Genomic DNA, 27,557 nt, shown 5'->3' with positions numbered 1-27,557 from the left:
GGGTCCAGGCTGACTCTGTCTTATTCAGTGCTGCTGGGGGACCAGGACACGTGGGTTTGCAAAGACTGTCCATGTCTAGATGAACACAGACCTCCCAAAATACTGACAGTGTCTCAGCTACACGCAGATTCAAAGAGAAAGGAGCGTATATAGTTCACGCTGTCACTGGCTTACCAAACTGCATGCCACTGTTGGAGAGTGGACAGCAGCAGAGACAAACTCTCCAGCTCGAGGGCTGAGCTCCCCCAGCAGGGCTCTGCTTTCTGACCATTTCCTCAAAAGTTCATTTGAACCGGCCACTCGGGCTGCACAGTGCTTCTTACAGAAGCCGCTCTGACCCTCTCCTCTGTCTGCTTACACACTGACTCCACGTCAAGTTCCGGGCTGAGGCCCCCGCCAGGCTCCAAGCGCACTTTCCTCGCCCCTCGCCTCCCACATATACTTGGAGCTTGGGCACACAGTAAGGGGACAAAACACACAATGCCCAGTGCTTGAGGACATGCCCCCTACTAACATGTACAAGAGCAGAGCAGAATATCCACCCTTCCCCTGACACACACACACATATCCATTCACACACAGACACACGCACACACATACACACACAAACACATACATACATAGACACCTACACACACAGACATAGACACACGCATATACACACACAAAGACACACACAGACGTACATACACACAGGTTCCAAACAGCTCAGCTTAAATTTAAGATATGTTCCTTCTGACAAGATTTATATTCTTCCTGACACCTATAGGTATTACTAATCCACAGCCACTCATCTGCTCGGGTCTTTCACATTCTGCAGGCAATGTGAATTTGAATCCTAAATCCACATCAGAGCCAACAAGCTAGGAAGTGTAAAGGGAGCTTGTGTATTTCTCCCTTACTCAGAGCCAAGGCCTTGAGAATGACTATGCTTGCCGCCTTCTCCCTCTGTGAGCTGGGAGTTTTGCTGGTTCATCCTTTTTGACTGAGAATGTGGTATTTGGTGGGGGTCAGGTTCTGACCTTTGCTCCCCATCTTGCTTGGGCCAAGCGTTCTTTCTACACCCGCACCCCTTATGGCTGTTATAGGATGGATGGGCAAATGCTCCAGAAATGGAGTTCTCATCTCTTTGTAAATGGAGACTTTGCAGCTCAACTAACTCAGCAAATATTATAGAGCTCAGCTTCCCCCTGAATAACATTATTAGAGCTCCTGGGACATCATCTTTCTCTCCAAGGCCTTTTGCCCGAGTGGTGTTTCATCTGCTTGAACATTCTTTCCACACACTGATGCCCCCACCCCCCACACTCCCCTGATTGAGGTTACTTTCTTTTCATTCTTTTTTTTTTTTTCTATTCTGCCAAAACCCCCAGCATGTAAGATCTCAGTTCGCAGACCAGAGATTGAGCCTGTACCCTTTGCAGTGGGACTATGGAGTCTTAGCCAGTGAACCACCAGGTAAGTCCCTTTTCTCATTCTTTGTATCTGATTTTAAACTCCTCAGATAGGCCTTCCTAACTGTCACAGTCACAATCGGCCAACAGCAATAGTTCACACAGGAGCATTTTTCAAGAGGCATAAACTTTAAATATTAGGTGTTTGGGTTTCCAGAATTTTCAATGTAGCCCTGGATTCCCTCAAACTAAGGTATCACTCATTATGCAATAAATATGGTACATGAACAAAATATAACTCAAAAAGGATATATCCATATACGAAATGAGAGAGACACACAGAAAAACATGCACACGCACACACACACATACACAGACCTCTCCAGGAACTTGCTGGTGAGGAACACTTAATAAGTTACAGTTGCAGCTGAACACAGAATCCTGAAGCAGTGCCTAGTTTTCTATTGTTTTAGAAACTGGAAAAGAGAAAGAAAATTGTCAAAATTCCCACGCCCCGAAGTCCATGGGATATCATTTTTTCTTCTAATTCAATACAGTGTTCCTTGCCTGCTTCCAGAGGATAAATAAGGATTTGTGCACATATGTTACAAAGTCCAAATAAGCCCTTGTGGGGCTTGATCTTCACAGGGTTTTTTTAACTTCTGCCAAACAACTGCGCACTGCAGGACAGTGACATTAAGCTTCAGGCATTGATTTCCAGCCTCACCAAAAAGCTTTCAGACACTCTTATCTTTAGTTGTCAAAATCTTAGGTTCAAAGAACATCCAGTGAATCTATTTTTAGTCAAGTTTAAGAAATAACACTGATTCAATGATAAATATTTTAAAGTGTAATTTATGTGTTCTTTTCAATTAATACATTAAAAAGAACTGAGGTGCCATTAGAATTTAATAAGCAATTCTGGATCCTCCAACTTTCTAAATCTCTTGATTTTGATCAGAATACACTTGATAAAAACCAGGGGTTCTTTCAAAAGGATGCTTGCCAACAACAGGAAAACATCTTAAACGAAATAATCTATATTTCAGCACCATATTTCCTCACCACAGAGCACCAAATTATCCAAAAGAGCATATGTTACATGATTACAACAGTATGTGCTACTGTCTCTGTGCTTTGAACCCCCCAAAACGCCATCATTTTTCAGGAAGGCCGAGAGCAAGCGAGAGCTGAAAGAAACAGACATAGCCCTGAGAATATCAATGCTTTTTAAAAGAACAAATTCAGGGATCTTACCAAATCAAATGAACTGTAATGAGACACCATTGCCCAAAACAGCATGTGCAAATTGACAAATATTTCCTGAGTGTGTGCTGTGTGTGGACTACTGTTTAAATGTTATATTCTTAGCAATTTATAAATATTATCTCACTAAAGTTCTTAATACATTTGTATGCCAAATAAGTATACACACCTTTACACACACACACAGAATACCTGAAGGGCCGTGAGGATATTTGCTAAGGCTTGTCCGTAGGTGTCATGACAATGAACAGCAAGAGCCCTGGGTGGAATTTCTTTCATGACACTTTCCAACATCTTCTTCATGCTTCCTGGAGTTCCCACTCCAATTGTATCTCCCAGGGATATCTCGTAACAGCCCATGCCATACAGTCTTTTAGATACCTACCAGGAAAAGCAAGCAAGTAAAACAATGGAAATCCATGGACTCAACTCCCATTGTTCCTTAGGAAACATAATCTAGAGATAAACATCACAACTAAGATCACACGCGTATTCATAGAAAACATATATTTTAGTTTTCTAGTCTTTTTCGTTGCTCGTGAATCCCAAACATTAGATAAAACTTTGAATGACATTTCTGTTGTTGCTCAGTCACTAAGTTGTGTCTGACTCTTTGCAACCCCAGGAACTGCGCACACCAGGCTTCCTGTCCTTCACTGACTGTCTCCCAGAGTTTGCTCAAACTCATGTCCATTGATACTTGTTTCTAACATTCAAGTTTGCCTTAGAACCATATCTATCTGTGTAACTATGTTCAGTGATAAAATTATAAGTTACAATTTCAATAATGGGAGACTTATTTTCTCAGCCTTTTAATCTAACAAAAGTATCAGAAATTTAACATTCAAGTTTGCCTTAGAACCATATCTATCTGTGTAACTGTATGTTCAATGATAAAATTATAAGTTACAATTTCAATAATGGGAGACTTATTTTCTCAGCCTTTTAATCTAACAAAAGTATCAGAAATTTACTTTGAAACTATTAATAGTATTCCTCAAGCTATTAAACTAGCAGTCAAGAGATATCAATCAAGTAACTTTGTAATTGATACAGACACTTAATATTTTTGTCTTAAAATTTCTAGCTCATAAACAGATGATATTGAGCCTAGTAAATTTCAAGTTCCCTTCAAGTCAAATAATAATATTACTTTCAAAGAGAAATATGAATTTGCTTTAAGGCAGCATGGTATGCTGACAAAGACACAGCTTGTGCAACCCCACAGGCCTAGATTTAAACCTCATCTATGCTCCTCATATGATGCTGGGCAGCAGATGAAGTTTTTGAAGCCCCAGTCTCTGTTCTGTAAAATATAAACAATAAAACATCTTTATACAGCACATTTTCTAAGCCTTACTACTTAACTTTTTGAAATAATAATAATAAGGTGAAGTTAGTGTTGAAATGTTTGGTTGTAAAAATGAAATGAGAATATACAAAAATCACTTTGTGAAAAATCAGACACCTGGTCACCCCCAAACTCATGCCTGAGGTTAGTCTTCAGTGCCTGCTTTACTCCAGATGCTGCCCTGCATGGTGGGATACGACAGGGGTGCAGATGTCCAGGCTCATGGTATTATGGAGTCTGGAGCCAAGTGAGGACAGACCCTAATCAATTCCACTCGGGAATGTGTAAACACAGCTAAAATAATAATTTCAGAACAAAGAAACAAGATTCTAAGAGCTTGGAGCAAAGGAAATTGACCTAGATCTGTCAAACAGGAAGGGCCTCAGTGCAGCTTGAGATAAAGTCAGCATCAACTTGTTGGAGAGGTAGCAAAGGAAGGATGTGAGAAGAATATTCAGGTGGAATTTGAGGCAAGTAAAATATCAAATATGAAGGGCATTCCAAGTAGGAAGGAATGTCAAGGGAATTCCCTGTTGGTCCAGTGACTGGGTTCTGTGCTTCCACTGTAGGGGATGTAGGTTAAGTCCTTGGTCAGGGAACCAAGATCCCACATGCCAGGAGGCAAGGCGGGGGAAAAAAAAAAAAAAAAAAGTCAAATGCAAAGGACAGTTGCAACAAGAAAGTAAAAACTGAGGGGCAACAGGGCTCCATAACGCTGGGGAGGAAGGCCCAGGGCAGAGCATTCAAAGAGCACACAGCCTTGCAAACCAACCGGGTTTAGGATTTGGATTATGATGGGATTCTATCATAAGACCAGTAGAAAACCTTGACTGAATGTGGAGTGGTGGTGATATACTTGGATTGATGTTTCAGAAAGGCAGTGTCAATCAACATCCAAAACAGGCTGAAGGCACTCAGAAGGGCTACCTAGTCCAGGTAGGAGACTATTACTGGATGGAAACTTGGATTAAAAAAACGTAAATGCTGATCCTCCTCTTTCTTCTCCTTTATTTAAGTATATCCATCCAACTGTTAAATATCCAGGTCTTTGGAATCATATAGAAAGCATGTAGGTGACTGAATTTTTCTCTTTGATTCCATCGGGATGCTTTTTTGCCTCACGTAGACACAGTCATCAATTATACAAAAAGCCTATTAAATGGTGGAATTTCGTAATGGCCATGTAAAGAAAAGTGAAGCTGCCACCCAAGTGATTGAAGGAAAATTCTAAGCGTGGAGTCAGGGGAATCCCAGGGTTACAAGAATAGCAGGCAGGAAGGAATGTCAACCAGCCCCAAATTATGCTGAGAAGTTAAGAGAAGGATTGAATAGGATCTCACATTTCTTTAAAAAAAAAAAAAATATGGAGTACAGTTGCTCTACAATATTGTGTTAGTCTCTGCTGTACAGCAAAATGAATCAGCTCTATTTATACATATATCCCCTCTTTGGGGGATTTCCTTCCGATTTAGTTCACCCCAGAACACTGAGAAGAGTTCCCTGTGCTATATATGTTGAACCAGAAAAATGACACAGATGAACCTATTTGCAAAGCAGAAATACAGACACAGACATAGGGAACAAACCCATGGACACCAAGGGGAATCTCACAGTTCTTGATCCCAGTGCTAAGTCAACGATCGTACAAAGAGGGATTCCAGCAGCATGAAGGGTCTAGACATCACAGGGGACATGATGAAGAGTTGATGCCACACAGATAGGTGGGCACCACTGATGCAGACAGCCCTTTGGAGTGTAGCTGTGGTGGGATGGAGAGGATTGTCAATAACCAGCCAACCAAGGATGCTGACTAAAGGAAGGAAGTTTTCAGATGGAGTATGCTTGCACATGCTCAAGTGTCAACAGGAAGGGCTCTGCAGTTGCACATTCAGGGGAGTGAGTGAAGGGGAGGATTCAGCAGAGGGGACACAGTTTGCCAGAGTCATTTTGGACAGTGAGACCAGGAGCTGGCCCCACCCTGGGGTGTCTGGCCATGAATTCCTAACACTTCCGATCTGCCTGTTCCATGATTCTCTCTGGCAGCACCCCAGGCATTGTGGGGCAGGAATGAAGAGCCTGAGGCTGTGGGAGGTCTGTCCAGAGGCGGCATGAGGCAGAAGGCAGAAGAGCAAGGGGTAGGGGTATAGGCAGAGTCGGACTGGGGTTTTGTGGAGTCTGAAGTCATATTCTTTTGGAAACGGTTTTTTAAGAAAAGAATAAAACTGTGAATACAAACTAATAACAGACCCTTGGGAGGGTCTGATGCCAGCAAAGGACTGCAAAATTTAAGTTGTATGCAGATGCAAAATATTATATATATAGGATGAATAAACAACTAGGTCGTACTGTATAGCACAGGGAAGTATATTCAGTATCTTATGATAAACCATAATGGAAAAGACTATGAAAAGGAATATTTATGTATATGTTTAACTGAATAAGTTTGCTGTATAGCAATAATTATCACAACATGGTAAATAAACTGTACATCAATAATTTTTTTAATTAAGCTTCATTATTTTATAGTATATCTGCCTCTGCCTCTGGAATAATGGCAATTTGAATCTCAGCAGAAAGAGCTATGGGATATAAAAAGAATAAAAGCATGGAAGCAGCGTGGATTCATACACATGTTAAAATAGGCAGGAGACAGCAGAGGGGCGCCTGGACAACCAAGGCAAATTTTAAGGATGTGCGCAAAAACGGCCCTGACATTCCAAAAGAAAGTAGACCGGCCACTCACTGTTCCTTTCACATAAAAACAAAACAGATGTTTTTATTCCCTCCATCTTTGAACACCCAAATCATAAAACTCAGATGCTAACTCTGGACAGTGATAGCCACTATCTAGGTCTTTAGCATTAAGATACAACTATTAACTCAGTGATCAAATATGCCTCCAGGTCCACAGTTCTCTTTGGCCTTGTGGTGCAGATGTAATAAACAGCAGGAAAAAGAGCCCACTTTTAAAAATAGACATCATTTTACCATGAACCAGAAAAGCAGACATATATCTTACTTCTGTCACTTTCTGAAGTGTGATGTTTCCTTCATATGGACAGCCCAGGGCACAGGATACGTACCTAAGTTTAAAATACAGAGCCATATAAATATGTGTCCGGTGGATAAGCTACTTCCTAATTTCCATTGTATAAAAATGAAAAAAATAGCCAAAGGTTCATCAGAAAAATTTATTTTACTCTCTTCCTTCATTATTATTTTATTCTCAGACCAAACAAAAACAATTGGAAACATTTTCAATTTACTCATATTTTTAATTAAATTTTTTTCAAATTACAATTTGATATATGTTATTTGATGGCAGATGGGAATAAGTATTTATCTATTGGGGTTGCTTACACTATAGTAATAATACAAAAGCAGAAAATACCAGAGAGATATATTTTTATTTTTGTTGTTTTTTAAAAAAAATTTTTTGGTTGTTCCATGTGGCATGTGGAATCTTAGTTCACTGACCAGGGATTGAACCTGCACCCTTTGCAGTGGAAGCATGGAGTCTTAACCACTGGACCACCAAGAGAGTCCTGTGATGTACTGTTTTATTTAAATAAGTACATACACTCAACTGTTAAATATCCAGGTCTTTGGAATCATGTAGGCACCAAGTAGATGACTAACTGAACTTTTCTCTTCATTTCTGTCTGGATGTTTGACCTCACCAAGATACAGTCATTAATCACCCCACAACTCTTAGACCTGACCACAGACTCAAACTTCACCTTGCCTATCTCTCGTGGGTCTACCTAAATCATCCCCAAGACAATCAAAGACTGTCTAATCTGTGTTTAAACGGCTCCAAAAAAGATACTCCATAAGCTTCTTCAACCATTTAATATAAAAAGTCAAGCCTTTCCTGCAAGAATGATACATTTCCATCTGAAAGTATGAAACTTTAGGAAAAGTCTCTTTTTAGCTATTTTCAGCTCAACACCAATCCTGTTTTATTAAAGATTTCTCAGAGACTTTACAACACTATGAATATAATGCATCATATGCCTGGTCATCAGGAATTAAGCAGTTCACACAAGGGAGAGTGGTGGTGGGGAAGACTGGAGACCCAGTTCTTTGGGGCCAAATACGAAAGGCTTTAGATAGCAAGGTCTTGAATGCTTGCCATGGAGTTGAAACTTTAAGATCACTCAAAATTATTTTGAAACACTTATATGACAAGATCCAATTTGTTTTCCAAAATGCAACTCATCATGAACTCTGGAAGTGGGTGCCACAAAAGGGTGGAGGCAAAAACATGACCAAAGATGATCCCACGTCTCCTTGATATGTGTATATATATATATATATATGTGTGTAACTGGATCACTTTGCTGTACAGCAGAAATTAACACATTTTAAGTCAACTATACTTGAAATTTTTTTTTAAAAAGATGTCATTTGGAAGATATGCTATAAACTTCACAACAGGTTTTGTAGTGAAAACATGAAACAGAGATTCAATAATTCAGTATACATCCATTGATCCTAAAGATGCAACTGAATTTCAAAAGTATCAATGTGTGAATAAAATTTGGGTTTTTAGAATTAAAATAACTAAGCAGTTCCATAGCCAGGCAATCAATTATGAGGACAGAGGAGGAGAAAAGAGGATACATTTTAGTAAACTTTGGAAGCTCTGCTGGGCAGGAAATCCATCTCTCCGATCTTTCAATCACTACAATTTAAACTTAATGCTTGAGTGATTTTTACAAATTTAACGAAGATATGTGGAAAAGACAATGTTCTGATGTGAACACAGCCCTGGAGAAGATGTCAAGGGAGGTAAAAGGACACATATTTTCAATTCAGCTACAATGATGATAACGTGTTGAAAATAGAAGTACATTTATTCTGAACCCAAAATATCTAAATATGATTAAAAATGAAATCCAGACTCTCTAACTACACCCCCGTAAAGGCAGAAACCATCCTTGTTTTGCCATCCTACTAAAGGCGAAAACCAAAGCAAGCAAGAAACAACAAGTGTAAGACAATATAAAATACACACACACCTCACCTACCTTCTCAACTCCAGTGGCGAAGCCTGGCCAAGCCCCCCTTTCATGCCATGCCCCTAACTCTCTCGGGGTACATTTTCACTCACTCAAGCTTCTCCACCAGCCTTGCCCTGGCCTGTGCTTGACCTGGTCCTCACCCTCCATTGCATGTTATCTTCACACATTCTTCTCCACCTTTTTAATAACCTATTCACACATGGGGCAACATTCTGCAAAGTGAATGCAATGGCTCTCAACTATGTTCATTAACTGTACATTAACTCCCTAAAGTAGAAGTTGGCAAGGGAAGGTCCAGAGGCCAAATCTTGCTCATCACTCTCATGCAAACAAAAATCTTATTGGAACAAAGCTATACCCATCTGCTCACCTACATTCCATGGCTATTTTGCATTATAATAACAGAATAGTAGCTGCATCAATGGCACCCCACTCCAATACTCTTGCCTGGAAAATCCCATGGACAGAGGTGCCTGGTGGGCTGCAGTCCATGGTGTCGCTACAAGTCGGACATGACTGAGCAACTTCACTTCACTTTTCACTTTCATGAATTGGAGGAGGAAATGGCAACCCACTCCAGAGTTCTTGCCTGAAGAATCCCAGGGATGGGGGAGCCTGGTGGGCTGCCGTCTATGGGGTCGCACAGAGTCGGACACGACTGAAGCGACTTAGCAGCAGCAGCAGCTCCATCAAAGATCATCTGACTCACAAAACCTAAAACATTACTGCTGCTGCTACTGCTGCTAAGTCACTTCAGTCATGTCCGACTCTGTGCGACCCCATAGACGGCAACCCACCAGGCTCCCCTGTCCCTGAGACTCTCCAGGCAAGAACATTGGAGTGGGTTGCCATTTCCTTCTCCAATGCATGAAAGTAAAAAGTAAAAGTGAAGACGCTCAGTCGTATCCAACTCTTAGGGACCCCGTGGACTGCAGCCCACCAGGCACCTCTGTCCATGGGATTTTCCAGGCAAGAGTACTGGAGTGGGTTGCCATTACTACCTGGCTCTTAGTAGAATAAGCTTGCCAACCCCTGGTAAAAAGTGAGGCATTTTCATGAATGTGAAGAGGCCTCTGTCATGGAAAGAGGCTGCCATACCTGCTTTGGTGGCAGATGTTAGTTTCTAGACTTCTGCTCTTCCCAGGCAGTCTACTACAGTGCTTCTCAGGCTTGGCTATACAGAATCATCTTAGAGAGCTTAAAAGCAAAAGACACTAATGGGTAGGACAAGCCAAACAACTTAAATCAGAAGCTCAGGGGATAGAATCAAACTATCAATATATTAAAATTAAAAATTACTGCACTGCCAAAATTGAAAACAACTCAAGGAGACCTTCAAGATGGCAGAGGAATAGGATGGGGAGACCACCTTCTCCCTCACAAATGTATCAAGAAATCTCCTCAGCATGTGGAACAATTCCTGAAGAACATCTTCTGAATGCTGGCAGAGGACCCCAGACTTCCACAAAGGCAAACCAATCTGCTCAGAAATGAGATAGAGAAAAAGACAAAGAAGAGAAGGGAGACAGAGGATTAGGGGTTGGGGGCCTGCACCCTTGGGAGGGAGGTATGAAGGAGGAAATGTTTCTGCATACCAGGAAATCCCCTCACACGCAGGGGCAGTGGGGAGCTTTGGAAACTCAGAGGGGAGCACAGAGAGAAAGGTGCTCCAAAGGCAAAATGGAGAATTCACCACAGAGATGGTACCAAACAGGACTTCTCTGCTGAGAAGCAGCTCACAGGCTCGCTTTCACCCACAGCGAGGGGGAGCTGGGGGCAGAGGCTCAGATCTGGAGGGCCAGTCCTCAGGAGAGGACCGGGGTTGACTGTGAAGATACTCTGAGGGGACTAACATGACACCACAGAGGCACATCAGGGAAAATTCTGGAACCTTCAGAGAAGCAAGAGGTCATCCGCATGGGAAGGCTGTGACACCACGTTCTAATGCTGCACTCTCACAGGACAAAGGACCCCACCCTGGTGAATGCCGAAGCAGGGAAAGTGGCTGGAGTCTATAGCCCCAGACGCAGAGAAGATGGCTCGTGAGCCAGAGGCAGAAGGCAGCCGGCTGCTACAGTCTCAACCCCAAAGACCACAAGCTGTGATTGGCTGTGGGTCTCTACCCACGTCTTCCTGGGAGCCTGAGTGGCTCAGCTATAACCAGGTTGTCACAAACCAGGGACCAACTCCCCTGGGGAAGTTCACAACCCGCCTCGGACTGTGGCAACCTCCACTGGCCAACACCACGGAAGTGCTCCCCACACACCCCAGCGGCGTTTGTGGTAACCCTTGGTCTTCTCAGCACAACTGAGCCCTAATAGCAGCTCCGTTCACCTCCTTGTATCTGAGTGGAGGACGGACACTGGAGAGAGACTCACAAACAGCATCAAAGTGGAACACCAGGTGCTGCATGAGCAAATCAAAGAAGGGGAAAGCATCCTGGACAGGGCATGTCCAGCAGTTTACACTCCTGCAATTAGTCTGGGTCTGTGCACTTTAGGAGCAACTGTAGAATTTGAGAGCAAGTGCAAGCTGGAACAAGGGAAGATCTGAGTCCAAGGTGACTCTGAACTGCCCCCAACAGGTCTAGAGGCCTTCTTAGATATGCTGGAGGACGTTCTGAGTGGCAGCTCAACTGGAGTAGGTAGAAGGGGGAAACACTTGGACATTCCTCTCGCTTCCACTCTCTATATATCCCTCACCTCTTTTCTCCTTTTATTTTCCTCATATTGTCTTTTTATTTTTTTTTTTACTTTACAATATTGTATTGGTTCTGCCACACAGCAACATGAATCCTCCATGGGCGTACGTGTGTTCCCCATCCTGAACCCCCCTCCCACCTCCCTCCCCATACCATCCTTCCAGGTCATCCCAGTGCACCAGCCCTGAGCATCCTGTATTGAACCTGGACTGGCAATTTGTTTCATATATGATATTATACACATTTCAGTGCCATTCCCCCAAATCATCCCACCCTTGCCCTCTCCCACAGAGTCCAAAAGACTGTTCTATACATCTGTGTCTCTTTTACTGTCTCGCATATAGGGTTATCATTACCATCTTTCTAAATTCCATATATATGCGTTAGTATACTGTATTGGTGTTTTTCTTTCTGGCTTACTTCACTCTGTATAATAGGCTCCAGTTCATCTACCTCATTAGAACTGATTCAAATGTATTCTTTTTAATGGATGAGTAATACTCCATTGTGTATATGTACCACAGCTTTCTTATCCATTCATCTGCTGATGGGCATCTAGGTTGCTTCCATGTCCTGGCTATTATAAACAGTGCTGTGATGAACACTGGGGTACACATGTCTCTTTCCATTCTGGTTTCCTCGGTGTGTATGCCCAGCAGTGGGATTGCTGGGGCGTATGGCAGTTCTATTTCCAGTTTTTTAAGGAATCTCCACACTGTTCTTCATAGTGACTGTATTAGTTTGCATTCCCACCAACAGTGTAAGAGAGTTCCCTTTTCTCCACATCCTCTCCAGCATTTATTGCTTGTAGACATTTGGATCGCACCATTCTGACTGGCGTGAAATGGTACCTCATTGTGGTTTTGATTTGCATTTCTCTGATAATGAGTGATGTTGAGCATATTTTCATGTGTTTGTTAGCCATCTGTATGTCTTCTTTGGAGAAATGTCTGTTTAGTTCTTTTGTTTATTTTTCTAGAATTGAGCTGCAGGAGTTGCTTGCATATTTTTGAGATTAGTTGTTTGTCAGTTGCTTCATTTGCTATTATTTTCTCCCATTCTGAAGGCTGCCTTTTCACCTTGCTTATAGTTTCCATTGTTGTGAAGAAGCTTTTAAGTTTAATTAGGTCCCATTTGTTTATTTTTGCTTTTATTTCCAATATTCTGGGAGGTGGGTCATAGAGGATCCTGCTGTGATTTATGTCGGAGAGTGTTTTGCCTATGTTCTCCTCTAAGAGTTTTATAGTTTCTGGTCTTACGTTTAGATCTTTAATTCATTTTGAGTTTATTTTTGTGTATGGTGTTAGAAAGTGTTCTAGTTTCATTCTTTTACAAGTGGTTGACCAGTTTTCCCAGCACCACTTAATATGGTTCTTTATTACTCCTTTTATATTTTTATAACATACTTTTTCCTTTAAAAAAATTAGTTTTAAATCAATTGCATGGATTTTTATTTTTGTTGTGATGTTTTGATTTTGTATTTTTGAGAGTAATATTTTCCATGTTTTTGATGCTTGATTTTTGATTTATTGTTTTTAATTCTGTAGCTTTGAGAGTCTAATATATAGTATCCATTTTCACTTAGGGGTTTACTTATTGGCTTGATTCCTCTCTTCACCTTAGAACCCTCTGTTTATCCTTCTTTCTTCTTTTTCTCCTTACCCCCTCTTCTTTTTCCAATATAAGTATGTGAAACTCTTTGGATGTTTTTGCCTAGTAAAAGTTTTTTTGCCATTAATCCAGGGTGCTTGTCTTCTGCGCTGTGTGACCTGTGAAGCCTTGATGTTGCTGTTAGTGGATGGGCCAGAACCCCAGAAGCAGGGGACTTGACTCTAGGACTTTGGACCACCAGAGAAGTCCAAACCCCATGGAACATTAATAGGTGTGAGCCCTCCCAAAGGCTTCCACATCAACACTAAGGCCAAGCCCTATTCAAAAGCCAGTGAGCTCCGGGATGGATGTGCCATGCCAATTCTTCAGCTAAACAGGAGCACAACTCTGCACATTAGCAGACAGGCTGCCCAAAGCCATAGCAAACCCACAGACACTCCCAAACACACTACTGGACACACCACTGCCCTCCAGAGAGACAAGATCCAGCTCCATCCATGGGAACACAAGCACAAGTCCCCGCATCCAGAAAACCTTCACAATGCACTGATCCAACCTCACCAGTTGGGGTACAGTCTCCACAATTAAGAGGAGTTATGACCTTCCAGCCTGCAGAAAGGAGACCCCAAACATGGTAAATTAAGAAAAATGAAAAGACAGGGAAATACGCAGCAGATGAAGGAACATAGTAAAAACCCACAAGACCAAACAAATGAAGAGGAAATAGGCAGTCTTCCTGAAAAAGGATCCAGAGTAATAATAGTAAAGATGATCCAAAATCTTGAAAATCAAATGGGGGCACAGATAAAGAGACTAAAGGCACAAATTGAGATGATTCAAGGAAAGTTTAACAAGGACCTGGAAAAATTAAAGAATAAACAATCAACAATGAACAATGCAATAACTGAGACTGAAAATACACTGAAGGGAGCCAACCACAGAGTACCGGAAGCAGAATAACAGATAAGTGAGCTGGAAGATAGAACGCTGGAAATAACTGAAGCAGAACAAAATAAAGAAAAAAATAATAAAAAGTAATGAGGACAGTCTCAGAGACCTCTGGGACAACATTAAGTGCCACAACATTCAAATCATAGGGGTCCCAGAAGAAGAAGATAAAAGGAAAGGGCATGGGAAAATATTTGAGGACATTATAGTCGAAAACTTCCCTGACAAGGGAAAGGAAACAGCCACTCAAATCCAAGAAGCTTGGAGAAAACAGAAATCAAAAGAAAATAGGAGTAGCAATACTCATTTCAGATAAAACAGACTTTAAAATAAAGACCATTACAAGAGACAAACAAGGCTGCTATATAATGATCAAGGGATCAAACCAAGAAGAGGTAACAATTATAAATATATATGCACCCAACACAGGGGCACCTGAAAACATAAGGCAAACGCTAAGAGCTATTAAAGGAGAAATAGACAATAACACAGTAAGAGTGGGGGACTTTAATACCCCATTCATACCAGTGGACAGATCATACAGACAGAAAATTAATAGGGAAACACAAGCTTTAAACATTACCTTCGACCTAATTGATATCTACAGGACATTTCATCCAAAACAATAGATTTCACTTTTTACTCAAGTGTACATGGAACATTCTCCAGAAAAGATCACATCTTGGACTGTGATAAATTTAAGAAAACTGAAATCATTTCAAGCATCTTTTCCGACTGCAACAGTATAATATTAGGTATCAACTACAGGAAAAAAAAAAAAAAAACTATAAAAAACACAAACACATGGAAATGCGTTTCTGAATTCACATGTTAAAGAATTATCTTCTGAATAATGAACAGATCACTAAAGAAATCAGAAAGGAAATCAAAATAAACCGAGCATCAAATGACAAACACAACAACTTAAAACCTACAGGATGCAGTAAAAGTCATGCTAAGAGGGAAGTTTATAGCAATACAAGTCTACATGAAGAAACAAGAGGCATCAAATAGATAACCTAATCTTACACCTAAAGCAACTAGAGAAAGAAGGACAAAACCCCCTAACATTAGTGGAAGAAAAGGAATCATAAAGATCTGAGATGAAATCAATGAAAAAGAAATGAAAGAGACATGAGCAAAGACCAATAAAACTAAAAGTTTGTTCTTTAGGAGATAAACAGAACTGACAAACTGTTAGCCAGAATCATCAAGAGAAAAAAAGGAGAAGACTCAAATCAATAAAATCAGAAATGAAAATGGAGAAATTACAACAGAATTCACAGAAATAAAAAGGATCGTAAGAGACTACTATGAGAACTATGTGTGGATAAAATAGATAACCTGGAAGAAATGGACAAATTCTTAGAGAAGTATACCTATCCAATCTAAACCGGGAAGAAAGAGAAACTATGGACAGACCAATCACAAACACTAAAATCAAAATTTTAATAAAAAATCTTCCAAAAAACATAAATTAACAGCCAAATGACTCCACAGACAAATCCACACATGAATTCTACCAAAAGTTTAGAGAAGAGCTGATGTCTATCCTGATCAAACTCTTCCAGAAAATTGCAGAGGAAGGAAAACACCCAAACTCATTTTATGAGGCCACTATCACCCTGATGCCAAAACCAGACAAAGATGCCACAAAGAAGAACATTATAGGCCAGTACCACTGCCGCTGCTGCTGCTGCTGCTAAGTCGCTTCAGTCGTGGCCGACTCTGTGCGACCCCATAGACGGCAGCCCACCAGGCTCCCCCGTCCCTGGGATCCTCCAGGCAAGAACACTGGAGTGGGTTGCCATTTCCTTCTCCAGTGCATGAAAGTGAAAAGTGAAAGTGAAGTCGCTCAGTCATGTCCGACTCTTCTCGACCCCATGGACTGCAGCCTACCAGGCTCCTCCGTCCATGGGATTTCCAGGCAAGAGTACTGGAGTGGGGTGCCATTGCCTTCTCTGATATCACTGATGAACATATGCAAAAATTCACAATAAAATTCTAGGAAACAGAATCTGAAAACACATTAAAAAGACCATATATCATGATCAAGTGAGATTTATTCCTCAGATGCAAGGATTATTCAACATATATGCAAATCAATCAATGTGATACACCGTATTAACAAATTGAAAGATAAAAACCATATGATCATTTCAATAAATTCAGAGAAAGTTTTTGACAAAATTCAATACTGATTCATGATTTTTTAAAAAAAAGTCTCCAGAAAGTTGGCATTAAAGGAACATACTGTGCTGTGCTTAAATGCTCAGTTGTGTCCAACTCTCTGTGACCTCATATACAGTAGCCGAACAGACTCTTCTGTCCACAGGGATTCTCCAGGCAAGAATACTGGAGTGGGTTGCCATGCCCTCCTCAGAAGCAACATACTTGAACCTAAAACAGGCCATATACAACAAACCCACAGAAAATATTATTATCAATGGTGAAAAACTGAAAGCATTTCCTCTAAAATCAGGAACAAGACAAGGATGCCTGCTCTCACTACTATTTTTCAACATAATTTGGAAGTTGTAGCCACAGAAATTACAGAAGAAAAAAAAAATAAAAGGAATTCAGATTGGAAAAGAAGTAAAGCCCTCACCGTTTGCAGATGGCATGATTCTTTACATAGAAAACCCTAAATATGCCAACAGAAAACTATTAGCACTAAACAGTGAATAAAATCTCAGGATACAAAATTAGTACACAGAAATTTCTTGCATGCCTGTACAGTAACAATAAAAAATCCGAAAGAAAAATTAAGGAAACAATCCTATTTACTACTGCAACAAAAAGAATAAAATACTTAGGAGAAAATTTACCTAAAGACACAGAAGGCCTGTATGCAGAAAATGATAAGACACTGATGAAAGAAATTAAAGACAACACAAATGGAGAGATACACCATGATCTTGAGTTGGAAGAATGAATATTATGATAATGACTATACTATCCAAAGCCATCTACAGATTCAATCGCAATCCCTATCAAATTATCAATGGTATTTTTTGCAGAACTAGAACAAAAAATTTCACGATTTGTATGGAAACATAAAAGATTCTGAGTATCAGAGCAATCTTGAGAAAGAAGAATGGAGCTTGAGGAATCAACCTTCCTCACTTCAGACTATATACAGTTGTCAAGACAGTATGATACTGACACAAAGACAGAAATATATATATCAATGGAAAAAGATAGAAAGCCTGGAGATAAGTCCACACACCTGTCTTTGACAAAATATACGATGAAGAAAAGACCATCTCTTCAATAAGGGGTGCTGGGAAAACTAGACAGCTACATGTAAAAGAAAGAATCAGAACACTTTCTAACACCATACACAAAAATAAATTCAAAATGAATTAAAGATCTAAATGTAAAACCAGAATCTATAAAACTCTTAGAGGAAAACTTAGGCAGAACAATCTTTGACATAAATCATAAAAGATCCTTTATGATCTCCTCTCCTAGAGTCATGGAAATAAAAATAAACGAATGAGACCTAGTTAAACTCAAAGGTTTTTGCACAAGGAAAGAAACTATAGCAAGGACAAGAGATAGCCCTCAGAATGGGAGAAAATAATAGCAAATGAAACAACTGACAAAGGATTAATCTCCAAAATATACAAGTAGTTCATGCAGCTCAATTCCAGAAAAACAAATAACCCAATCAAAAAGTGAGCAGTATGTAAACAGACATGTCTCCATGGAAGACATACAGATGGTTAGTAAACACATGAAATGATGTTCAACATTGTTCATTGTTAGAAAATGCAAATCAAAACTATAATGAGACATCTCACACTGGTAGGAATGGGCATCATCAAAAAGTCTACAAACAATAAATGCTGGAGAGGATATGGAGAAAAGGGAACCCTTTTGCACTGTTAATGGGAATGCAAACCGATGCAGCCACTATGGAGAACAGTATGGAGATTCCTTAAAATACTAGAAATAAAATTATTATGAAAGTGAAAGTCAGTCAGTCATGTCCAACTTTTTATGACCCCATAGACTATACAGTCCATGGAATTCTCCAGGCCAGAATACTGGAGTGGGTAGCCATTCCCTTCTCCAGGGGATCTTCCCAAATCAGGGACTGAACCTAGGTCTCCCGCATTGCAGGTGGATTCTTTACCAGCTGAGCCACCAGGGAAGCCCCTATGACCCAGCAATCCCACTACTAGGCATACACCCTTAAGAAATCATAATTGAAAAAGACACATGTACCCCAGTGTTCACTGAAGCACTATTTACAATGGCTAGAGAATTTCTTAATGAAAGTGAAAGAGAAGAGTGAAAAAGCTGGCTTAAAACTCAACATTCAAAAAACTAAGATCATGGCATCGAGTCCCATGCTGCTGCTGCTGCTGCTAAGTCGCTCAGTCGTGTCCGACTCTTAGTGACCCCATGGACTGCAACCCACCAGACTCCTCCGTCCATGGGGTTTTCCAGGCAAGAGTACTGGAGTGGGGTGCTATTGCCTTCTCCATCTGGTCCTGTAACTTCATGGCAAGTAGATGGGGAAGCAGTGAAAACAGTGAAAGACTTTATTTTCTTGGGCTTCAAAATCACTGCAGATGGTAACTGCAGCCATTAAATTAAAATACTCTTACTCCTTGGAAGAAAAGCTATGACCAATCCAGAAAGCATTGAAAAGCAGAGACATTATGTTGCTGATAAAGGTCCATCTAGTCAAAAGTATGGCTTTCCGATAGTCATGTATGGATGTGAGAATTGGACCCTAAAGAAATCTGAGCACTGAATAATTGATGCTTTTGAACTGTGGTGTTTGAGGAGACTCTTGAGGGTCCCTTGGACTGCAAGGGACAAACCAGTCCATCCTAAAGGAAATCAGTCCTGAATATTCATTGGAAGGACTGATGCTGAAACTGAGGCTCCAATACTTTGGACACCTGATGTGAAGAACTGACTCACTGGAAAAGACCCTGGTGCTGGGAAAGATTGAAGGCAGGAGGAGAAGGGGATGACAGAGGATGAGATGGTTGAATGGCATCACCGACTCTGTGGACATGAATTTGAGCAAGCTCCAGGAGTTGGTGATGGACAGGAAAGCCTGGCATGCTGCAGTCCATGGAGTCACAAAGAGTCGGACATGACAGAGCAACTGAACTGAACTGAACTGAGGATATGGATGCAACCTAGATGTCCACTGACAGATGAATGGATGAAGAAATATTGGTATATATACACACAATGGAATATTACTCAGCTATAAAAAGGAACACATTTGAGTCAATTCTAGTTAGGTCATGAACCTAGAGCCTATTATACAGTGTGAAGTAAGTCAGAAAGAGAGTGACAAATACTATATATTAACACATATATATGGAATCTAAAAATATGGTACTGATGATCCTACATGCAGGGTAGCAAAGTAGACCCAGACCTAAAGGATAGACTTTTGGTCACAGTGGGGGAGGGAGAAGGTGGCATGCTTTGAGAGAGCAGTACTGGAACATATACATTACCATATATAAAATAGATGGCCACTGGCAATTTATTGTATGATGCAGGGAACCCAGACTCAGTGCTCTGTGACAATCTATTTAAGGTGGAATAGGGAGGGAGGTGGGAGGGAGATTTAAGAGGCAGGAGACATGCTTCGTATGTCTGTGGCTAACTCATGTTGATGTATGGCAAAAGCCATCACAATATTTTAAAGTAATTATCCTCCGATTAAAAATAAAATTTAAATTAAACAAAACAAAGAAAACCACTCAACTTCTGGTGATATTTCCTTACCTGGATTGTTTAATTGATGCCTTTATGTAAAAGTGATATAAGTTACACAGACATATACTGTCTAATCTCACTGCTTCCCTACAGCATCTATCTCTGATTAAATCCATGGCACTTATTACATTTATCCACTTTAAATAGCTGGCATAAGTTTTTACAGACCTATTGCAAATGGTTTCTGCTCTGCCAAAGCCTCAGCCTGCTACCTCTCTTTTTCTTTTCTTTTTTTCATTCCTCCCTTCTGACTCAATTTCTTTTTTTTTTTTCCAGCAAGTGTAGAATTTTTCAGACTGTTGTGTCAACAAATGGTTTTGTTAACTTTTAGTCCAATAGTCTGGTTACGTATGGAATTCTAAGCTGACAGTTTTTGTGGGTTGTTTTTTTTTTTTTTTTTTTTTTGCCATTTTGAATATACTGTTTCATTATCTCTGACCTCAGTTTTTGCTGATGAGAATATTTCCCTCTAAACATAATTGCTGTATAGTAAATCAGGGCAACCCATTTCAGTATTCTTGCCTTGGAGAATCCCATGGACAGAGGAGCCTGGCAGGCTACGATCCATAGTGTTGCACAGAGCTGCACACGACTGAAGTGACTGGGTGCAATTCTTCTCTACTGCTATAGGGTTATCTGCTGCTAAGTCACTTCAGTCATGCCCGACTCTGTGCGATCTCGTAGACAGCAGCCCACCAGGCTCCCCCGTCCCTGGGATTCTCCAGGCACGAACACTGGAGTAGGTTGCCATTTCCTTTTCCAATGCATGAAAGCGAAAAGTGAAAATGAAGTCGCTCAGTCGTGTCCGACTCTTAGCAACCCCATGGACTGCAGCCTACCAGGCTCCTCCATCCATGGGATTTTCCAGGCAAGAGTACTGGAGTGGGGTGCCATTATCTACTTATAGTTAATATCCTGCATTTGACTATGAGTCCTTCAGGACTTGTTACACTTCTTCATTATTAACATTAATGCTTTTTACTCCTAGAAAATCCTCAAGGTACTGTAATACTTCATCAAACATATCTCTCATATCTAGTTTCCTTGTTTTCTCCTTTTGAGAATTCTATTAGGCATTCTCTTTTCACTTTCAAAACTTCTATTATTTTTCTATTCACTATTGCAATTTCCTCAAATCCTAGTTTTAGGCCACTTCTAGACCATTAACTCCCACTTCAACTATATCTAATCTGCTGTTCTGCAATTACTGTTTTTATTTAACACATGTATTTTTCACTTCCATTTCTTTTCCTCAAATCTTCATTCTTTTTTTTTTTTTTTCATAAAGACTTGTCCTTTTATTATATTCTTCCTTTGCCTCTATAAATATAGTAAAGGTTAATTCACCATCTCAATTCAGGTTATTCTATGTCCTTCTTTTCTGCTAAATTTATCCTTCTTTTTCTTTTTCTTCTGCTTATTTTTCTTAGGGTAATTTGTTCCCTCATGTGGTCTGTAATTTTTACTGGGAATGCCTTTTCATGGTCCTTTAGTTTCTGTGGAAGTTCCATGAAAGTCTTGAGTTATTTAAATGTTCCTATAAAGGAGATCTAATTTCCTTTTTCCCTTGCCTTGCAGACTTTACCAGTTCCCAAGCAAAGGTCTACCTTTATTTCTCAATTTGGGTTTCCACAATACTCCAATGTCATAAATCCACAACCTATAACACTGGCACAGATTTAAGTGACTCTGCATTGGCAAGGAAGTGCTTCCAGAATCCAAAAATACTCAGTTTCCAATCCTAGTCTTAGCAGAACATCTATCTTTCACACATAGACTCCAAAATCCCATTTCTAAGTCACTAGGGCTTGTATCTGGAGTAGACACCCCATGTGCTGGGGCCATCACACTGCATCCTTGCCACACTTTCTCTGATGGAATCTGAGGACTTCCTTTTCTCTTCTGAACTTCACCTTATGCTTTACAAGTTGTTATATTTATGTGTTTGTAAAGGGAACAGAAAAGGGAGTCTCTGTATCAGCTCAGTCCCTCATAATCTCTCTCTTTCTCACTATTACACAAAACACACGTCCAGTCTTCTTATGAACATTATAAATTGACTGCTTGACACAGTCACATGGCACATGAAGCTCAACAGATGCAAAATAATGGTCATTCCTGTTTTCCCCACATTTGTCTTTAAAAAGAAAAAGATCAGTCTTATGGACTCTGTGGGAGAGGGAGAGGGTGGGGAGATTTGGGAGAATGGCATTGAAACATGTATAATATCATGTATGAAACGAGTCGCCAGTCCAGGTTCGATGCACGATTCTGGATGCTTGGGGCTGGTGCACTGGGACGACCCAGAGGGAGGGTATGGGGAGGGAGGAGGGAGGAGGGTTCAGGATGGGGAACACAGGTATACCTGTGGTGGATTCATTTCAATATTTGGCAAAACTAATACAATATTGTAAAGTTTAAAAATAAAATTAAAAAAAAAAAAGATATAGTCATTTTTAGCCACTACATCTCTTGGTCACCTTTAAGAACACGCTCATTAACCAGCGTTGGCTGGTTCTTCTGTAGAGCGTGGGAACTGCCGGCCCAGCTCACGTGGACAGAGCGGTGCCTGTGGGCCCTTTTCGGGATGGCCACAGACATCTCCAAGTGCCCTCTTTGTTTCTGGTCTCATGGCATGCCCTCATTTGTACTCCAGTATGGACTGCTGAAATGATATTCCTTAAGCATAAATCTGATTGGGTATTTTTCTACTCTGAAAATCTTTAATGGCCTGTTGTTGTCTACCAAATAAACTTGGTATTCAAGCTCAGCAGTATGTGAAACCTCATCTTTCTACCTCTCTTCCATTTCACAGCCTTAAAAGCTCCTATTCCAGGAAATACAAACTTCTCCCTGTTACCAAACATTTCTGGAGGTTTCTCTTCACTGTGCCTTTGCTCTTTGTAAATTTCCTGCTCTCACTGAAAAGGTCACTATTTCTGATTATGTTTCCATATTTTTACTCATTTTTATAACTTCATTTTATTGACACCTCCATGCGGGTTTTACAAATAACTCCTGAGAAATTTAAGACAGTCTTACTTTAAAAATTAATGGGATTTATCTGTATTTCTCCTAAACACTTGGCATTTTTGACCACATAGTCATTATTTCTATACAAATTACTTCCGCAGTCTGCTGGAAACTCCCTAGGCTACTTTTTCATTTTTATATTCCACATGGCATCAGAAGACAAGACATGATATAAAACAATCAACATTTCTTAAATGAATTCATGCAAAATATGTTTGTAAAGATGTCGTTTTAACTTTCAGAATAATTTTCTATACAATTCCTAATCTTTATGATCAACATATAGCCAGATTCTGGTTCTTAACAGTTCAAATTCTGTATCCAGAAATGACAGCAAATATTTGAGAGTTTGGACTTGGAATCATGTTTTAAACATTATTTAGGATGACAGAGTAACAAAAAAAATCACCAATGATATTGAAACCCATGGTACTAAAATTACAATAAACCCTGGATAGAAATATGAGTTGTTTTATTTTTATTTGTGCTTACTGAGGCCATTTATCAGTATTGTGCAAAATCATGAAAAACAGCAGCATTCAAGTCTTTACCAACTTTACCCAGAAGAACTGAATCATGAAAAAAATCACCTAGTTAGGCCTTCCCTAGGCCTACTTTCCCATATTTCTCAAATCATCCTGGCAAAAAGAAACCAAAAGAAGCCTTTAATAAATGTCACAAATACTGGAGCATAAAGAATCAACCACTGCTACACTCAGAAGAGAAAAACAATGTCAGTGTCAGGAATGATGAGGTGACATTTGATGTCAACGAAAGGTAAGTAAGACATTTAAAAAGAGGAATGAATTTGATGCAGCCATGCAGAATATATCAGCCTAAAAGCAATACAGAACAGCATCCGATTATTAACAAGCCAGTTATGAATAAATTTTGAGAGCCTATCATGCCCTTCGCACTGTGGATGATAGATGATACAGTGATGGTCCCTTAGTCTCGAGAAGCAATTCTGCTAAAATTCTCCTTTAGTTCCAAAAGGTGAATTTCACGAGAAATGACAAAACACATTCTTGCCTTAAAAGAGGCTATTTAGATGCGACTTCACACACACACAACTTACATATTAACTGCAGCTGAGGATGTGTTATCTGGCACACAGCAGTGACAGAGCAATATGTAAGGTTAAAAAAAGTAGAACTCAAAACCACCATATGTACTAAAGAATCATTTTAACAGATGTCTCAGTTTTTAAAGTTTTACATGCCATATTTTGGTAGATGATTTGAATTCCTCTTCCAGGCACCAGTGGAAAGTCCTCAGTTTAACAATAGAAATTGGAAAGAAACTTTAACCAATGAGCTTCTGCTTATAGACAATGGTGCCACCTACGCAAATGAATTTCATTAGGATAAATTAGCTTATGGGAGGCAATGGCATCATCAGCCATGAGAAACACTGTCTGTCACTTACTGTGTATTTAAAACTCGGAGCCCTCAGCAAGGAGGTTCATTATCCTACTCAAAAGGGCTGCTATTTCAGGATCAGGGTCTGTAATGACATTTTGCATTAGGCAAGGGAAGGACAGGAGATATAACATGTTCACATGACCTAGATGGTTTGATGAACAAACAAGTAGGTTGCAAGTTCCTGAAGAAATGTGTTATCAGTTCTTTCTCCAAGGGAAGTCCACGGAAAGCTGACCATTTTGAAAGAGAATACTCTGCCCTGACTTCACAGCCCTACGAAACGGTTACCATTTTAAAGGTTAGAAATTATTCAGAGCTAGGCAACCAGTTAAAATTAACTAAGCACAGGAAGAATTTCCAAACATTAAGGGTCTTATCAAAACAATTGGTCGTTCACATAAATGATACAATTTTGTTCAGAAGCATTTAAAAACAGATTGGGTTTTCCTTGGTTTTGATTTAGATAGGGAGTTGGTGATGTGGGTGACAGATGAAGAGGTATGTAAGATATGCACCCTAGACTCATTAGAGTTTTATGAAAAGCCTCATTCCTCATCTCCTCCAAAATATGAATAAATACTAATCACGCCTTATAAAGAATTTAAGATAAAAGCAAAATGTTATTACATCCTAAAACCACCTTTGTTTTTTCATACTTCAAAGTTATCTATGGTTGCCTGTGTGCGAAGTCCCTTCAGTCGTGTCCGACTCTTTGAGGCCCCATTGACTGCAGCCCGCCAGGCTCCTCTGTCCATGGGATTCTCCAGGGAAGAACACTGGAGTGGGTTGCCATGCCCTCCTCCAGGTATCTATGGTTGTCTTTCTTACTTTAATTACTAATTTGCTTTTTATTCATTGTTCTCATTATTTTGTACCTGAGTTTGTTTTTGTTTTTTTTCCTGAGAATTTGAGAATAAACTCAGCAGTGACAGTTCACAATGAAATATGTTTTTGCATTTTGTAAATTTTTTAAACAATGGGTGAATGAATAATTTTGTTTGGCTCCTAGAAAAAAAAATGTTAGCAATCTACTTCTTTCAACTTTCAGTAGGCTCAGCCCTTCAGGAAGTCAATCATGTGTCCAATCATTCTAGACCACTTTACAGGAGAAGTCTAAGAGGTAATCATGGTAAAACTCTCTGATATGCCCAACTGCTGACTTTGTGAACTTACAACCTATTTATAAGTACCTTAACAACAAAATGAACAAGTCACCTTAGCGACAGTTTCCTTCTAAAATTAAATTTCCACACGAAAAGCAGCATGTGATTCCTGTGACTCGTGACTTCATTAAAGAGAAGCTGATACTCATTTCAAACAAAAGGGAATAAAACCTGAAAGTCTTATGTGATAGATGAGAAAACTACTTCATATCTCAGGGATTTCAATCTTAAATACACATCAAGAGATAATTCATTCAGTAAATCCACTGATAAAAAAGAGAATGACTAAATTTATAACAAGCTTCTATTTTTCTCTTTTTAACATTTTAAAGATTTAGACAGATAAGAGAAAAGTAACCTAGATGTTTTAAACATATGTGAAATGCACACTAAAAAATGAAGTCCAAAATTTAGACATTTCATTGCTCACTCGCATACAATGGACGAGCAGCAGTAGTTAGCTGACTCTGCATTTTCTGTCGGCAATCTGGCATGGTGTCTTTCCCAATGTATCCCAGATGTTACATAAAGTTCCAAGCATCTATAAAAAGACCTGTACATAGGCATGTGTATGTGTGTGTTTCCAAGAGGGGAGGAAACAAACAATAGACTTCACAACTTTAATAGAAGCTGCTATTTAGACCATATGAAAGGTTACTGTTTTATAGAAGCTTAAATGGCTTTAGTGAGCATTTATAAAATGTGTCCTGCTGTATGGCCTTTAGAGCTGACAGCAGCTGGCACCATACATTTTCTGAATGATGGTCCATATTGATGCAGCTGTTGCCATAGTAACACTGTCTGGAGCATCTACTTCAGGTTTGACTAGCTGAGCATGGCTTTTTCCCTAAAACGAGCACCAATAGCCCATGCTTTTTAATACAGTACCTACCTTCTATATTGCCAGTGAAAATAAGACCTAATTTAAAGCCTATAAAAGTTTGGGGGAGAAGAAGATAATTTTCAACTACACAAGTAGTGAACTCACATCCATCTGTCAAATGGCGTTATTTCTAAAAGTGACTACTGTTTCAGAAAATCAAGGACTTGGGCTCCAAAGGAAGAAAATCTACACCGGAAAATATGCATTTGTCTACAGTATAATTACAATGTACTTCTGCTGGCTTCATTTGGCGGTAGGTTAGTTCTTATTCATCTGTACTTCTGTATCCATCTTATCAAATCCTGAAAAATTTCTTAGGTTGTAGCATGGTTAGAAGTTTCTTTATTGATAGGACAATACTAAATGTTTAGTATTTAGTACTAAACATTTTATTGGATTTTATTTTATTTATTTTATTTTTATATTGAACTTTATAAACATTTTATTAATGCAATCAGTATTAAAGGAGATTTAGGGTTTCTATTAGCCTTATAGGGTTTGCCTATACTATTTTATAAAGTGATAAGATCAGTTGTCATAAAATTTGTGAACATCCATCTTTCCACATTAAAAAAAAAATCTTCCCAATTGAAATATGTACCTTACTTCTTAAGGTTTTGTGTTCTTTCAACTTTTCAATGAGAATTACTTTACTCAATAGCCTATACTCCAAACATAAATATACACTGAAACAGAAGAACAGCTTCTTCATTTTTTCCTTTTTTTTTAAAGGTAAGAAAATAAAACAACTTATGTGTGTTTGAATTTAAAACTTGCAGGACACCTCTCCTTTTTGATGGTGGTTATGTAACTTTTATATTTTTGGTTGTTATGTAACTTTTGCCTTAAAAGCACACATCCTTTACTTTCTATGGAAACAGATTATCTTGGTTTTTTAATTTTCTTGCATGCACTCTGCATGTTATGTATACATGTTAGTTAACAAAATAACTTTATATGTTTAAAAAGTCATGTTGGAAATTTACTAAGGAGAAA

The 27,557-nt window shown here is 39.5% G+C and overlaps 1 protein-coding gene across 4 annotated transcripts in view; it reads right to left on the bottom strand.

Annotated features, from left to right (window-relative positions):
* HMGCLL1 (3-hydroxymethyl-3-methylglutaryl-CoA lyase like 1) overlaps positions 1 to 27,557 on the bottom strand; it is a 199,707-nt gene that overhangs the window by 65,682 nt on the left and 106,468 nt on the right. For 3 of the 4 annotated variants that reach the window (XM_005223257.5, XM_005223258.4, XM_059880394.1), the window contains 2 exons: positions 7,031 to 7,094; positions 2,853 to 3,041 (listed from right to left, as the gene is read on the bottom strand). In XM_005223257.5, coding sequence (XP_005223314.1) covers positions 2,853 to 3,041; positions 7,031 to 7,094 — 253 coding nt within the window. The remainder of the gene's footprint in view (positions 1 to 2,852; positions 3,042 to 7,030; positions 7,095 to 27,557) is intronic. The other variant, NM_001191193.1, reaches the window with a different exon arrangement.

The sequence above is a fragment of the Bos taurus genome, chromosome 23 (genome assembly GCF_002263795.3).
Source record: "Bos taurus isolate L1 Dominette 01449 registration number 42190680 breed Hereford chromosome 23, ARS-UCD2.0, whole genome shotgun sequence".
NCBI lineage: Eukaryota > Metazoa > Chordata > Mammalia > Artiodactyla > Bovidae > Bos > Bos taurus.
Note: the sequence above shows the minus strand (reverse complement) of the source record. Positions and strands in the feature narration are given on the sequence as shown.